The sequence below is a fragment of the Mus caroli genome, unplaced genomic scaffold (assembly GCF_978045245.1).
Source record: "Mus caroli unplaced genomic scaffold, Mus_caroli_1 scaffold_12, whole genome shotgun sequence".
Classification (NCBI taxonomy): domain Eukaryota; kingdom Metazoa; phylum Chordata; class Mammalia; order Rodentia; family Muridae; genus Mus; species Mus caroli.
Window position 1 is genome coordinate 75218822 of NW_028227267.1, and position 15547 is coordinate 75234368.

At 40.5% G+C, this 15547-nt stretch overlaps 1 protein-coding gene across 1 annotated transcript in view; it reads left to right on the forward strand.

Moving 5' to 3' along the window:
* The window catches only part of Vwa8 (von Willebrand factor A domain containing 8), a 360138-nt gene that overhangs the window by 129886 nt on the left and 214705 nt on the right, over positions 1 to 15547 (forward strand). Inside the window, exon 13 of the mRNA XM_021181216.3 lies at positions 13928 to 14088. Coding sequence (XP_021036875.1) covers positions 13928 to 14088 — 161 coding nt within the window. The remainder of the gene's footprint in view (positions 1 to 13927; positions 14089 to 15547) is intronic.

The following is a 15547-nucleotide window of genomic DNA, read 5'->3' on the forward strand; positions in this document are numbered from 1 at the left end:
AGAAATTCTGGCCTTATCAGTGAGGCTGGCAGTATACGCCAGTCATCAGTGTCTTAAAGCATTTCATGAGTGTTGATGGTAAATCTTAAAACGTTTGCAGGTATTCACTGCTCAGGTCACTGGATCCTTAGCTTTCCTCCATGAGTAACTTGGGAACTCATTGGTTTGCTATCATGGTTTCTATTTCATGGTATGATGTATTTTTCCAGAATTTATCTACATACTTTCTAATCTATACAATTTGGGGAGGTGGTCTACAAAAGTGTTCATGGTAGTCTTCTGATTTTTTATACTATTGTTCGCTGTGGCTTATAATTTTGAGTCTCAGGACTCTTTTTTCTTTTGGTCTTATGGATTCAGGTAAAGACTTTTTCACAGAACTTCTCCGTCAGCATCGGCCGCACTATTTGTGGTTTTCTATTCTCATTTATTCTTTCCGTGAGCCTTAAGATCTTTCTTTGTCTATCTTTGAATTTACTTCTAGCTTTCTGCTTCCATGAGTTCAGCATTGGTTCTTGGAGGTCTTTCTTTTTACTTCTTATGGCTTACAAGTTATTCTTTCCAAGTTTTGTATGTATATTCAATGACATTTGATCATATCCATATTGGTGCTTATAAATATTTGTTAGCTTTTGATTTTGAGAATTTGATACGTACTGTTTGTTGGTGACTATAATCTCTTTCGGTTCTTTGAACCCTCATTTATCTCTTCTGAAAATTCAGGAAGTGTTATGTCATTGTTATGTCATTCAGGAAGTGTTATGTCATTGTTATGTCATTCAGGAAGTGTTATGTCATTGTTATGTCATTCAGGAAGTGTTATGTCATTGTTATGTCATTCAGGAAGTGTTATGTCATTGTTATGTCATTCAGGAAGTGTTATGTCATTGTTATGTCATTCAGGAAGTGTTATGCCATTGTTATGTCATTCAGGAAGTGTTATGTCGTCATTGCTGTTTAAGTAAGTTTTCTGCTTTCTTTTCTGCTCTACTCCTCTGCCTCTATCATGCATCCATTGGCTTGGTTCTTCCACCAAGTCTCTAAGCTTTCTTTAGTCTTTGTTTTCCCTTTTTCCTTTATCTTCTGTAATTTCAAATGATCTTCTGTTAGCTCATTGGTTTTCTCTTTTGCTTGGTAAAGCACAGGTCCCAAGCTTTCCATTGAAATGTTTTGTCACATTTCTGTCCTGCCATCTTATTTAATAGTACAATCTCTCTTTGGTACTTATATGTGTTTTCTGCATTTGTTTTTGAATTCTTAACTTAGTTACTGTAACTTTCCTAATGTCATTTCCTTGTGTATCTGTTGTCTTATAGCTCACGGCACTTCTTTAAGGTAGCTCTCTGAAAATGTCTGTCAGCTTTCTGTGGGTGAGTATTGTTTTCAGTCAGTTAATGGTTCCGTATCTTATTCCTCTGTTTTCTTTGGTTACCTGTGGTCTGTCTTTGTGTTAGTATTTGTTCATTTAAGGAAGCAAGCACCTCTTCAGTGTTCAGACTGACTTTGACAGTGACAACCATGTAGTAGCCATCAGGACCAGAGATTCTAGGAGAGCAACTCAGTGAGGTTCTGAGTAAGTTTGACACTAGAATCCTTGTGTCACCAGGCCTGGTTCATGAGTCAGCAGGTGTGCAGGCCTGGATTCTGGCCTTTTGAGAGCCAGCATGTGCTGTGGCAGACCTTGAGTGTGAGTACACAGGGGCCACGGCCTGGCTTTGCTACCTGAGTGAGGCCCCAGGTTCTTGTGATGTGTGACTTGCTGCCATACCTAATCAACACTGTACTTCAATTTTATTATTTTATTTATTTTGGTAATGGAAAATATCTTTATGTTAGCTTAACTGATATGATTTACCATGAGATTTTTATTTTTCAGTTTATAAAAGCAAACTAACCTTTGGGCACGTGTATAAAATAATCATCATAATAAGACCAAATCTATTAGTTCATGAGAGGAAGAAATGAGCGAAGTGATAAAGGAATTGCTGTTAGGGCGGAGAAGTCAGCATTTGAATAATACAAGGATGATCTTTACCCAGCGCACAGTACCACGCCTTCAGAACTGACCTCAGGTTGTCATGCTCGGTGGTGAGTTCTGTTCCTACTAAGCCAACCATCACACTGGCCTGGATATACTGCCACCATTCTTATGAGTTTTGCACATATTGTCAATCGCGTGAATATGCCTTATTTGTTAGAATGAGAACTAAACACATTCATTCCACTTTTACCCCTATTGTATCTTCTAGGATTTCTTAACACCTTGCTGTTTTTTTTTTTTTCTTTTTGTCCCAATTATACTAATTATCCAGGCTCACTTTCTGAATATAGTTATTGCTGACTTGGCAGTCAATCTTGTAGTCAAAATAGGATTTTCTAAGCTGATGGAAATCTTTTACTGAAACCATCATGGTTGAGCCAAAAAAAGCCTCAGACAAGAAAGGGCAATGCTTAACAGAACTTACCTTGTGTCTCCAGGAACTTGAAATTGAAGACTCTTGGGACCTGAGGTGGTAGCTGCTGTCAGAACATATTCTGCTGTACACTCTATTGGGTACTATTTAAAAACCTGAGTGCAGAAGGATTTCAGACAGCTCTTATGATGGGTGCTTTCTGCTCGTTTCCTGTGCTTTCCTTGAGCTTGCTCCTATTTAGGAAGCTTAGCTCAGGTACCTCTGCATAGGGGCTTGATGCCTGTGATGCAGATTGGTGGGAAGGTGGGCAGCTTGGAAACTGCCCTGTTAGTTCATCCAGCTCATTTGTCAAGTCTTGGCCAGCCCCTCTTCTGTGCTTCCTTGGCAGCTCCTCACTGTCCTCCTTGACAGCCCCCTAAATCAGTCACTGTGTTCCAGTTTCCGACCCAGTAACCAGATGTTCAGCTTGCTACCAGTTCTCCCACGGAAGAGGAAGTCAGGGATAGCAGCTTTAGCTTTGTGAGGAAAATGTCAAAAGGGTTACATTAAGCCAATAAAAAAAAGTCGTCATGTTTGAGGCTGTGGCACAAGGTTTAGATTTCTTCTCATCCTCATTACCGCCAACAGCTCATGGTCAGTCTTCCACCATTTGTGCGGAATCTGCCGGAAGCACAGACATCCCCTGTAATTCCAGCACCATCCCTGGATCCACTGAGGCAGTGATGCAAAATGCGTTCAGCAGATGGAATTTTACTTCATAATTTTGAAAAGCATGTGATTTATGTCACTTGAGCATTTGTAGATATCTAATTAGAAAATATTGCACTCCACAGCCATTCACTAGGTAGTTATGACCTTCTAAGAACATAAATCTGACATTCCCTGCTTCAATTGCCAAAGGTTTTCCATTATGTTTAGATTTAAAAAAAAAAAAAAAAAGGCATCTTTTCTCCAGTTTGTGAGCTTTCCTCCAATGAGGTTGCCTATTAGAACCACTCAGGCATCTTCAAAAAATTTCCTAGTTCCAGACATACCATCAGGAATCTGTGAAGTAACTGGGTAAGGTGAGGTCTAGTTGAACTTTTTTCTTATTTTTTGGTTTTTCAAGACAGTGTTTCTCTGTATAGCCCTGGCTGTCCTAGAACTCACTTTGTAGACCAGGCTGGCCTCAAACTCAGAAATCCGCCTGCCTCTGCCTCCCAAGTGCTGGGATTAAAGGTGTGCACCGGCTTCTAGTTGAACATTTTAATTGTAGCGATAGCCAGGGTTGAGAACCCCTGCTCTATCTGACCTGACCCCAGTGTCCTCTCCAGTCTCTTCCCGGATGGGCCTCCTGCTCAATACGCTTCTTCTCACTGGCTGCTTCTAGACCCTTACATTTGTCGACTTTTTCTATGTCAAGGCCCTCTTCACAGCCTGTTCCGTTCCCATGTCCTGGAACGGCTTGCTTCCCTCTGATGTCTGCTGGCTTTTGACAGTTAGATTCGAGGTGACTGTCCTTAGAGAAGTGTCCCTGACTCACCAGGGCATCTGCTGTTGTGTCCCCTTTTCTGTGTGGCACTGAGCATTATGTGGTGTCTTGTCATTTGTGTTCCTGTGTCCCTTCTCTTGCCTGTTTTCACTTTCCCTGTCTGTGAGCTGCATGCACATCTTTTAATTGCTGTGCTCTTGGCACGTAGAACATTGGCCTGCACACATAGACTTTCAGCCTGTGACATACATAGCTTTGATGAATAATTAAATTAAAAATGTTGACTACCTTTAAGTGATCAGCTAGCACAGATCATCCCACCTTTGATCAATATTATGTGGTGTTATGTGATGCTGAACTGAAGTCCTGTTGTCCGGTGACATCATAGGCCTCACACCATCATAGCAACATGTGTTTTGGTGATGCTGCTGTAATCACACCGTTTATGTTTCCAGACACTCAAGATATAGAACAAGCTATTATGTCCATAATACTTGATAACAAACAACTGTTCATTTCATGCTGTTTGAACTCAGGCCCTAGGAGTATATATACCATGTATAATCACACACAGCTTACTTTCGTGATAGGTTCTCTGATTTAAGTTTGTGAAAGCACACTGGATGATATTTGTACAATTAAATTGCTAAAGGATGCAATTCTCAAAACATATTCCTTTTGTTAACACTATGATATATTTAAATCATAATCACGTATATGTATTGTTTCTATGTGTTGATTCACATTTGACTATTTTAAAAATGCCTGTTAGTGTCAGGCATGACCTCATTTTATTCCAATGGTGTCTTATGCCACCAATAATAAGAAAGCTACAAAACGCTGGGCGGTGGTGGTGGACACCTTTAATCCCAGCACTCGGGAGGCAGAGGCAAGCGGGTTTCTGAGTTCGAGGCCAGCCTGGTCTACAAAGTGAGTTCCAGGACAGTCAGGGCTTTACAGAGAAACCCTGTCTTGAAAAACCAAAAAAAAAAAAAAAAAAAAAAAAAAAGAAAGAAAGAAAGCTACAAAACTAGATGGCAGCCCTACCCAAATAGCATAATTGAAAATACTATCTGTTCAAAGATGTTGCTTTTCATACTGGCAGACTAGCAGGAATTTTGGTAATTTTTGAGTTGGATCAAATGACACAACATAGATGTCTTTGCTGAATACCAACCTTCTGTAGTTAGGTAATCACATGCCTGCATAAGTTTTGATCTTGCTTAATATTTGACTTTGAAACCCATCTCCTATAAGGCAGATTTGCTGGTGCTTTTCTATCTGTCCCCCTATGGAGTTTGTAATTGGGGGTAAAGTCTGGTTCTTTAATAATTGGTCTTTCTCATTAATGCTATCCTTAAGTTGTGGTGTTCTCTATAGACAACAGTAGTCATTTAGGCTAATACCAAGAGCTATTTATTACAGGGTGTTAAGTAGGTTACAGCTTAGGGAAAGACAGTTTACCCAGTCTAGAATGACAGATCCAGGAAAGTTTCGATGACAGCTGCCCTTAGAAGAGCAGCTGCCTCTGCTGGCTGCCACCTTCCTTGCTCAGTAGAGAATGGCTTGCTTACAGTCACCAGCTGCAAAGGCGTTAAGGAAGGCTTTCTAGCCGGTGTAGTATGGAAAGGATGGCAGGAGGCGATAGATATAATTAGACCTTTTCATTTAACTTGTTAAGTTATTTGCGCCCCTCCTGACCTTGGCTGTCTGTTTCATTTGGAGGTTTTAGTAATATGACCTTTAGTCATTAATAAGAAAACAGACTCAGTTAGTGTCTGAGTCAGGGTTTCTGTTCCTGCACAAACGTCATGACCAAGAAGCAAGCTGGGGAGGAAAGGGTTTATTCAGCGTACACTTCCACATTGCTGTTGATCACCAAACGAAGTCAGGACTGGAACTCAAACAGGTCAGGGAGCAGGAGCTGATGCAGAGGCCATGGAGGGATGTTTCTTTACTGGCTTACTTCCCCTGGCTTGCTCAGTTTTCTTTCTTATAGAACCCAAGACTACCAGCCTGAGGATGGCACAATGGGGCCCACAATGGAGCCTCCCCCTTGTGATCACTAATTGAGAAAATGCCTTACAGCTGGATCTCATGGAGGCATTTCCTCAGCTGAAACTCCTTTCTCTGTGATAACTCCAGCTTGTGACATGTTGGCACACAAAACCAGCCAGTACAGTTAGCTATAACAAGAGACATTTTAATTACTGTGCATTTGGTGAGGCACATGTGTCACAGTGTGACCACACATGCTCACAGCTTACTCATGTGTACATGTGTGTGCATGTGTGCGTACATACGTGTAGGTCAGAGGACAGTGTGGGGGAGTCCATTTTCTTGTTGTACAGTAAGTAGAATGTGTTGGGCTCCATTTGTCAGGCTTGTACAGCAGGTACTTTTACCCACAAAGCCATGCCACCAGCCTGAGTCTTTTGGTTTTGTTTATGAAGTGAATCTGTAACTAGAGTAGATTATCTCTTACCCACAAAGCCATGCCACCAGCCTGAGTCTTTTGTTTTTGTTTATGAAGTGAATCTGTAACTAGAGTAGATTATCTCCAAATAGATCCTAGTGGTTTCAATAGAGATATATGTTTCAAAATTCCGTGAACTGTCCACAGAAAAGTAGCTGAAACAGTCATAGCAGGCTTGTGATGCCAACATCTCATGACATAAATAAAGGTACACATTTATTTTTATGTGACAGACAAGTTCTTTAAAAGAACATGAGGGAGGAGCATGGGGAAGTTTACTAGGATTTCATACTAGATGGGAAACTATTGTTGGCATGCCTGTGCTCTGTTCACTTAGCTTGCTTATGCTCTGTAAACAAGGCTTGGTCATTTCATTACCATGCTTTGTTTACACAATCCTGCGTAGTCCCCGGTCATTGATAGAGACATAATCCCTAAAGTTGGAGGTTTGAATTATCAGATCATCTTAATGTATGCCTTATTCACTGAAATCCAAGAGTTTCTTAGTATGTAATATGAGCAGTAGGATATCTATATAGCCATGTCTATATCTGTAACTATATTGACCTCTATATCTGAACCTATCTATATCATCCATATTAATCTATATATCTATATTTGTCTATATATCTGTCTACATCTATATCTATATATCTTCTGTATCTGTAACTGTATTTTTAATCTATATGTCTATATCTTTTTATCTATCTATATTTGATAGACTTAGCTTACAGAATTATAGCTAATTTCTTTCAAAAACCAAAATAGTTGATAGCATTTGCTCATAATACTTAGCAAAATAAGAAATAACAAATGCCCACTGGTAATATTTTAAGTGATAAGAAATAATATCCACCTAGAGAAATGCTTTCTTTAACTAGGACATTTAAAAAAGATTTATGTATTTTTATTTTATGTGTATGAGTGTGTGCATTCATTTATGCAAGTGCACCACGTGCTTGTCTGTTGCCCATGGTGACCAGACACAGCATCGGATTCTATGGAACTGGAGTTAGAGTGGTTGTGAGCCACCGTGTAAGTGCTCAGAACCGAAACTGCATTTCCTGGACAAGCTGAAAGATCTCTTAGTCACCAAGCAGGGTTATATTTCATTGTGTATTTAAAGACACTTTACAGTGGTAGTGGCAAGCAGATATAATTGAGGCCATTTTTTAATGAAATAGTTAACATAATAAACACTACTTTATGATTTTTTTTAAAGAAATTGGGGATTTGGCTTGTGAAGTGAGCCTAGGACATGTGTAGTTGGTGGCTCTTCCCTCTGCAGTCTGCCTGTGGCCTGGCTCAAGGAGACCAGCTCTTAAGGTGGAATCTCTGCTACAGAGATCTGTTGCTGCCCTTGTTGTGGTAACCTTTCTCTTTCTCTTTCCCCCACAAGGTTCTCTTACATAGTCCAGGCTAATCTCTTACTCTAGATTCTCTTGTCTACCACCTGGAAGCACAGACATGTGTCAGTGTGTCACTACACACATCTTATGGCACTTTATGTTGGATATTACACAGTTTATATTCAAATTGAATTGTTCTTGCAACATACGTTTTGTATACTCTTTTCCTTAGTTTCATGGCCCTGTGACTAATTTTTTATTACTTGCTTGCATTTAGTCTTTAGTGTGTTGGACAGATATTCTAAAGTTAATTTAAATGTTTTCTGAGTTCATATATTGGGTAAAAATATGTATTGTTTTGGGGTCAGGTGTGTACACATTTAATCCCACTACTTGGGAGGCAGAGGCAGGTGAACTTCTGATCTGAGTCCAAGGGCAGTCTGGGTTTTATAATCCAGTATAATCATGGTCCAAGTCGCCTGCATAGTGAGACCCTGTTTCCCTGCCCGACAGAGGTACCATGTTAAACTGAGCGAGGTCATATTCTGTATGTACTTTGATACACTACTTTTGCCAAAGTCATTTTACTTCTTTACATATGCATTATAGTGTAAAAGTGTAGTTCTGATGTCATTGTCAGTATATTTAAAGAGAGAGATAGTTAACTTTCCTTTATACACCGAAAATACACGGACAGTTTTCTTTATAATGACATTATAACTTGAAACTGATTGTAACATAATTCCAGCTGCTCTGTAAACAGCCATGGTTATCTTACTGATTTATGTCTGGATCTCTTAAGAATATGTTGGAAAAATTAGCTTAGATACAAATATCCTGTAAATATCTGGAGCCTATCGTTGCTTTATAGTTTAAGTCTATCTTCTGAGATACATGGAATGCACCTGACCTTCTGAGGGCGCCATTCATTTTGGGCAGGCTCTTCCTGCTTCAAAAGGCATAGTGCAGTATTGGACACCAGAGCTTAGGAGATGGTGTGGGTGTTTTCATGAAGGTAGAATGGAGTAGCTGTGTTGAGGCGAGGCAGTGGAAGCTTTTAGGTGAGCGAGGCTTCATGTCCTTCTCTAAAGCTGTGAGGAAATGCAGGAAAGGAAATGGTTGGGCTCTATGGCATGATTGGTGCTATTTTTATTCTCTAAAGTCCAAAGGTTTCAGGGGCAAGAAAAATATATGCAAAAATGGCATTCATTGGTCATAACATTTTATTAGTGTGCTTCCAAGATGCCCATAAAAAGCAGGTTTAAGAAATCTTCATTTGGCTAGGCAGTGGTGTCGCATGTCTTTAATCCCAGTACTTGGGAGGCAGAGGCAAATGGATTTGGGAGTTCGAGGCCAGCCCGGTCTTCAGAGTGAGTTCCAGGATAGCTAGGGCTACACAGAGAAACCCTGTCTCAAAAGACCAAAAACCAAAAAAAAAAAAAAAAAAAAAAAAAAAAAATCGTTCATTTTTCAATTTACTAACATGCATATAGGTAGACGAATATACATATATGTATATGTATATAAACATACACACATTGTGGTGGTTTGAATGTGCTCGAAACATGGGAGTGGCACTTTTGGGAGGTGTGGCCTTCTGTGGAGCAGTTAAGATTACTTATCATTCTTGCAGAGGACCTGGGTTTGATTCCCTGTACTCCAACCATCTATAATAGGATCAAATGCCTTCTTTTGCTGTACAGACATACATGCAGACAAAGCACTCATATACATGAATATGTAAATGAGTAAATCTTTTTTAAACAAAGAACAAACAAGATGTTAAAAGAAACCACACTTGAAAATTTCATGTTTTACTAATAAATCTTTTTCCTGAAATTAATTCTTATCCCTAACAGTTCTGTTTTTGCTGTTGATTGCATGTGGTCAGGTCCAGGTCTATGGCTGTTTAGTTTGCTGCCCTTGAACTTTAATGCAACTTGAAATCGCACACACATCAACCTCTAACTTCTGCTATTAACTGTTGTGGGGAAACGGAACCGACTATTCCCTTGAACGACTAGACTTTTGTCTCTCAGCACAGGGACTGACTGACTTACTCAGCAGCACATATTAAAGGGAATACTTTCTCTCAATAGAGTTTTTAAAATTAATAAACAGTAAGCTAGAAATTAATGGTTTTCATGAAGGTGTGCAGAAAGTTGAGGTGATCAAGTGAAATGGGCCAGTCTGTAAAACGCCATTCAATCTCTGTTTTGAAGATTCAATAAAGAAAGGTTATTTCTGGTCTATAGATGTGGTTTGCAGTTTGCACAGGTTAATATTGATCTGTACAACTTGTTTTGTTATATAGCAACAAATAATTATTCCATTTTGCTCCAGTCACTATAAAGGGCTCATCAGCTGCCAGGTTAGAAATGGACAGTACGTTGTGCTGGCCTCTCTCTCATCTTTAAGTGAATATTAGCATACATCAGTGAGATGGACATTGTAAACAGTGTGTGAGGTAACTTAATATTAAAATAATTTTAGATGAAGACCTATGGACTGTTTTAATATTATACAGAGTTGTGATTCAGGATTTGCTGGGTCGAGAATGAAGATTTATTTTTTCCTGACAGAATAAACAGTAATAAAACCGCAACAAAACAACTTCCTGGGACGCTGAACTTGTATGACAGAGGATATTCCTTGTCTCATTTTGAGGGGACAGAAACAACATTAGAGCTGAATTGGGCCAGTGTGTTGCCAGTTTTCAGTGTGGGCCTGGAATTTCTAAAGTCAGCATCCATTCATTTCTTTTGCCTTCATGATGTCAGGCTGCTTCCTTCCCACTACCACCTCTCTGAATCCAGTAGGAGTGTGTTTTTATTGTTGTTATTTATTTGTTGTTGAAACTGTCCATCTTCAAGACAAAAATCTCACAGCCCAGGCAGTGCTGAGGTCATGCGTGCAGGCTTCCTGTATGGAGGCAAGCACTCCACCTCCCAGCAGGTAGGTTTCCAGCCAGGCAGTAAGGGCACCAAATAGGACACACATGTACCCATGTATTTCCCCACCTTGTTTTTGGTACTTTGTTGCATATTTTGTTTGCCCTTGTACAACCTTGTAAGTATTGTTAGGATAAAGGAGGGGTATAATAAATGAAACTCAGGTTCATGCTAACTTCATTCCTTATAAAAGATTGTGTTGCCTAGGAGACGTAGCAGGACTATAAATATGATGTTAATAAAAACAGGGAGGTTAGACCTACTCAGTCTGACTCTTCAGGGAGATGGAGCCTAAGAGTATGTGCTTCTTCAGAATTTCTCCAGCTCTTTCTGAAACATAGCCTGGGTTTTATCACTGTGCCAAGGCATGTGTTTATTTTATATCTCTGGGTCAGTATGTGATGTGACTCTGTACTGAATATTTTATCTGGAATAGTTAATGTTGAGAGTTTTAAGTTAACTTGTTCTAGTATTTTATACTATTTTATGAATATATGTATTTTATATGTGTATATGCTCATGTTTGATTTTTTAAATAATTTGAATATGAAAATGATCTACTGATAATTTTAATATCTAACTTTTCTTACATAGGAACAACTTAGCACTCAGTAGCACAGCGCTGAGGGGAGAGTCCCCTACCCTACCATGCACCATCTCACTGATGATATGGCTAAGTTTAGTCTTGGATGATGTTAGCTGTCACTGTCAGTATGAAGTGATACTGCTCACACAGCTTGTATAAAACCTTAAATTTATAGTTGAATTGAGAAGCACTGCTACCCCCTCAGAGCTCTGGGAATCCCCTGGAAGATGAGGCAGAAAGCAGAGAAGCCGTAGAAAGGATGGAGGACACCAGGAGCATAAGGCCCTCTGAATCAACCGAGCGAGGCTCATTAACTCACAGAGACTAAAGCCACAGCACAGGGATGGCAAAGCCTGCGCCAGGTCCCTGAGTGCATACTGTAGTATAGCTTTCAGATTAGTGTTTTTATGGGGCTGCTGAGTGTGTGTGCACGTCTCTGAGTCTTGTGCTATACTTGGAGCTCTTTCCCTTCTATTGGGTTGCCTTGCCCAAACTTGATATGATGATTTTTGTCTTATCTTACTACATTTTATTTTGTCAAAAAGAAAAAGGGGGAGGGGAGCCACTATTAAAGTGTGGCCTACTTACTTTTTTGTTTTTGTTTTGTTTTTTGTTTTTCGAGATGGGCTTTCTCCATGTAGCCTTGGCTGTCCTGGAACTCACTTTGTAAACCAGGCTGGCCTCAAACTCAGAAATCCACCTGCCTCTGCCTCCCAAGTGCTGGGATTAAAGGCGTGCGCCACCATGCCCGGCACTTACTTTTATATTACAATTACAGAACCATGACCAAGGCAACGTATAAAAGAATTAATTAAGGGCTTCTGTCGTAGTCAGGGTTTCTATTCCTGCACAAACATCATGACCAAGAAGCAAGTTGGGGAAGAAAGGGTTTATTTAGCTTATACTTCTACATTGCTGTTCATCACCAAGAAAGTCAGGACTGGAATTCAAACAGGTCAGGAAGCAGGAGCTGATGCAGAGGCCATGGAGGGATGTTCTTTACTGGCTTGCCTCCCCTGGCTTGCTCAGCCTGCTCTCTTATAGAACCAAGACTACCAGCCCAGAGATGGTCCCACCCACAAGTGGCCTTTCCCCCTTGATCACTAATTGAGAAAATGCCTTACAGTTGGATCTCATGGAGGCATTTCCTCAACTGAAGCTCTTTTCTCTGTGATAACTCCAGCTGTGTCAAGTTGACACAAAACCAGCCAGCACACCTTCCTTATAGCGTCGAGGGTGATTCCATGGCCAGCATGGCAGAGAGAATAACTGTAAGCATGGTGCTGGAGCAGTAGCTGAGAACTTACATCCGAGGCATGGGATCGGGGTGGGCCACGCAGGGAGAAGGAACACAGACCAGGAATGGTTTAGGCTTTTGAAACCTCCATACTCACTCTCAGCAACATACCAACTCCAACATGGCCACATCTCCTAATCCTTCCAAAACAGTACTGCCAGTGGGAAAACAAGCATTCAGGTATATGAGCCTATGAAGGCCATTCTTGCTTTAACTACCACAAAGAATAAGGCTAAATGTTGATACCGTATCTAAAACAGCATTTTAAGGCTATAGAGCTTGGTTGGATTTGAATGTTATGTTTAAGAATGTCTTCATGATGATGGAGAAATGGCTCAGTGGTTAAGAGCACTTGTCAATATTGTAGATGACCCAATACCCACATAATTGAATATGATTCCAGTTCCAGGGAATATAATGTCTTCTTCTGACCTATGGAGGCACCCGGTATGCATGTGCTACATACACATACATACAGGCAAAACACATGTATGTATATTATGAACACATCAAATACAGAAAACTAGAAAAATGTCCTCATAATTTAATATATCATACTTTTGTTTATTAAGCCATTACCTTTTAATGGTAGTTGTATTTATCTATTTTTATTTGATTATCACATGTCATAGTGCATTTAACTATCACATATTCATGTATGTATATAATTCATTGGTTCACATTGGCCTTGTTAGCCTGAGTTGTCCCCTTCTGACCTATGCTGATTGATCTCATCATACTCACAACTTCCCTTCCACTCGCTTCTCTCTTATTTGGGGGTGAGGGACATGAGCCAAATGAATGTCACGTGGTTTTGTACAGGAATCTGGACATGTTATTAGTGGCTACGCCACAGAAGAAATGCTTCTGCTCTGTCAGCTAGTATCCCTGTCTTTAGGGAGGGATGGAGCCCCGAGTCTCCGTCCCCCATGAAGAGATGTTGATGGGCCTCTATTGTGTAGATTTTTGTAGACAATCACAGCAGTGCCACGTGTGGATGTTAGCATTCCACACCTCTTTCCTCCCACTGCCCTTAACAGTTTTTGTATTCCTCCTCCTGCAGTATTCCCTGCTCCAGGAAGGAGTTCTGCTTAGGACCGAGCACTCAATACTCACTTAGTCTCAGTGCTTCACCCAGTTGTGAGTCTGCAGCCGCCATTGACCACTGCTGAAAGGAAGCTTCTGTGACCCAGGCGCCCAGATCCCCTGCTCTGGCGCAAGCGCACTTACTCAGGAGGCGGTGATGGACATGTCACGTCCATTCAGCCAGACAACAGAGACAGTTTCTCTACTAGGGCCTATGGCCTGTCCACAAGGCTAAAGAAGCATTGCATAGGTCTTCAACATTGACTCTGCATATTCTTTGCTGGTGCCTGCTTTTAGGATATGACTGCGCGGGACCTGCTACAGCAGCGGTACACACTCCCCAATGGCGACACCGCCTGGCGCTCCTCACCCCTTGTGAGTGCTGCCCGGGAAGGCAAGCTGGTCCTGTTGGATGGCATTCACCGTGTCAACGCTGGCACACTGGCAGTATTGCAAAGGTTTGCATCATAGACAGTCTCCATGTCTAACTAAACGCTGAGTTTTCAGGTCCTGAGGAATTTATAGTTCTATATTATTAAGTTGAATACAATATTATTAATATTTGGTTATAAACACATGCCTATCAGACCCCAAACCTCATCTCTGTGGCAGAATTTGCTGTGTAAGAGCTAATGGATGAAAGTGTGCCAGCTGTGGCTCCAAGAAGCTTATGGACATAGATCAATATGTGCAACAAACCACACAGCTGGAGCATCTGCAATTTTATCTTAACAATACATCTAGACATCATCCTGGACAACATTGGAGCTGAGCTTGTTATAATATTTTTTTTTGAGAGAAAAGAAAGATTTAATATAAAATGTGTATTTATTTGCTTATTTCACTCAGCACAGATATGACCATTTCTGTAGCCATCACTTTCTTATTTTGAGTGAGAAACAGTTATCCACACATTTAAAAAAAAAACTCCAGCCTTCCAGAGTTTAATGTCGGAAGATTCTCTGTCTAATTTCTGTGGAAAGTCTTCCCAGGCTGTGTCATCTCAGAGGTTACTGATGCTTTTCAGTCCTTTTCTACTGCATGACTTTTTAATCTGACTTACTGGGAAGTGTCAAATAAATGAAAGAAGCCACTTCTTCACCCAGCTAACCACAGTTTTTATCGCTGACAAGATGCAGACATTGAGTGGAATGAAAGACTCCAAATGTGTTTGTTGTATTAATCTTGATTCGGTCTGTGTGAGTTTAAAAATAGTAATCATAAAGTTTTGGTGATTTACCACATTTCATAGACTCATAATTTAATATTCTCTGCCAAACAGATAAATGTGGATACAAAATAAGAAAAGGCTCAGCCCTCTCTTGTTGGCTGTCTCTCAGATGCCTGGCCAAGGACAAAAGAGCAGCAACAGCAGTGAGGAGCCTGTGCTGCGCTAAACTAGAGGCTCCAGTGTCAGCCTCAGGCCGCCTGCAGGATGGAGCTGTAAAATACAGTGCCTGGCCTCCATCCCTACCAGGGCTTCAAATGATCCAGGCTGGAGTTTTGAACATGGACATTTTAAAATGCTGCCTAGGAATCCTAACTTAGGAAAACTGAGCGAGATGATGTTAAGCATCTATTTTAAATGACTTATTCAATTTTCACACCAACTATATGAGGTTGACATTGTTGTCTTAATTTTTTTTTTTTGGCCTTAATTTTAGAGTAAAATTTAGAGAGATGGAATGGTTCTCCCTTCTCTGATTGTTCAGCACATTGGACTTGAACCCAGCCCTTCCAGACTGCACTGCCTGTGCTCATAGCTTCTAGATTAATCTTTGCCCTCTGACCTTTGCAGACCTATCAGTAGAGTCTTACATAGTATGAGAAGCTAGTTGCTTCAGGGCTGTCATGTGGAGGAACAATGGAGTTATTTCTGAGGCTTTTGATATTTTAAATCCTGCAGTTCCAACAGTG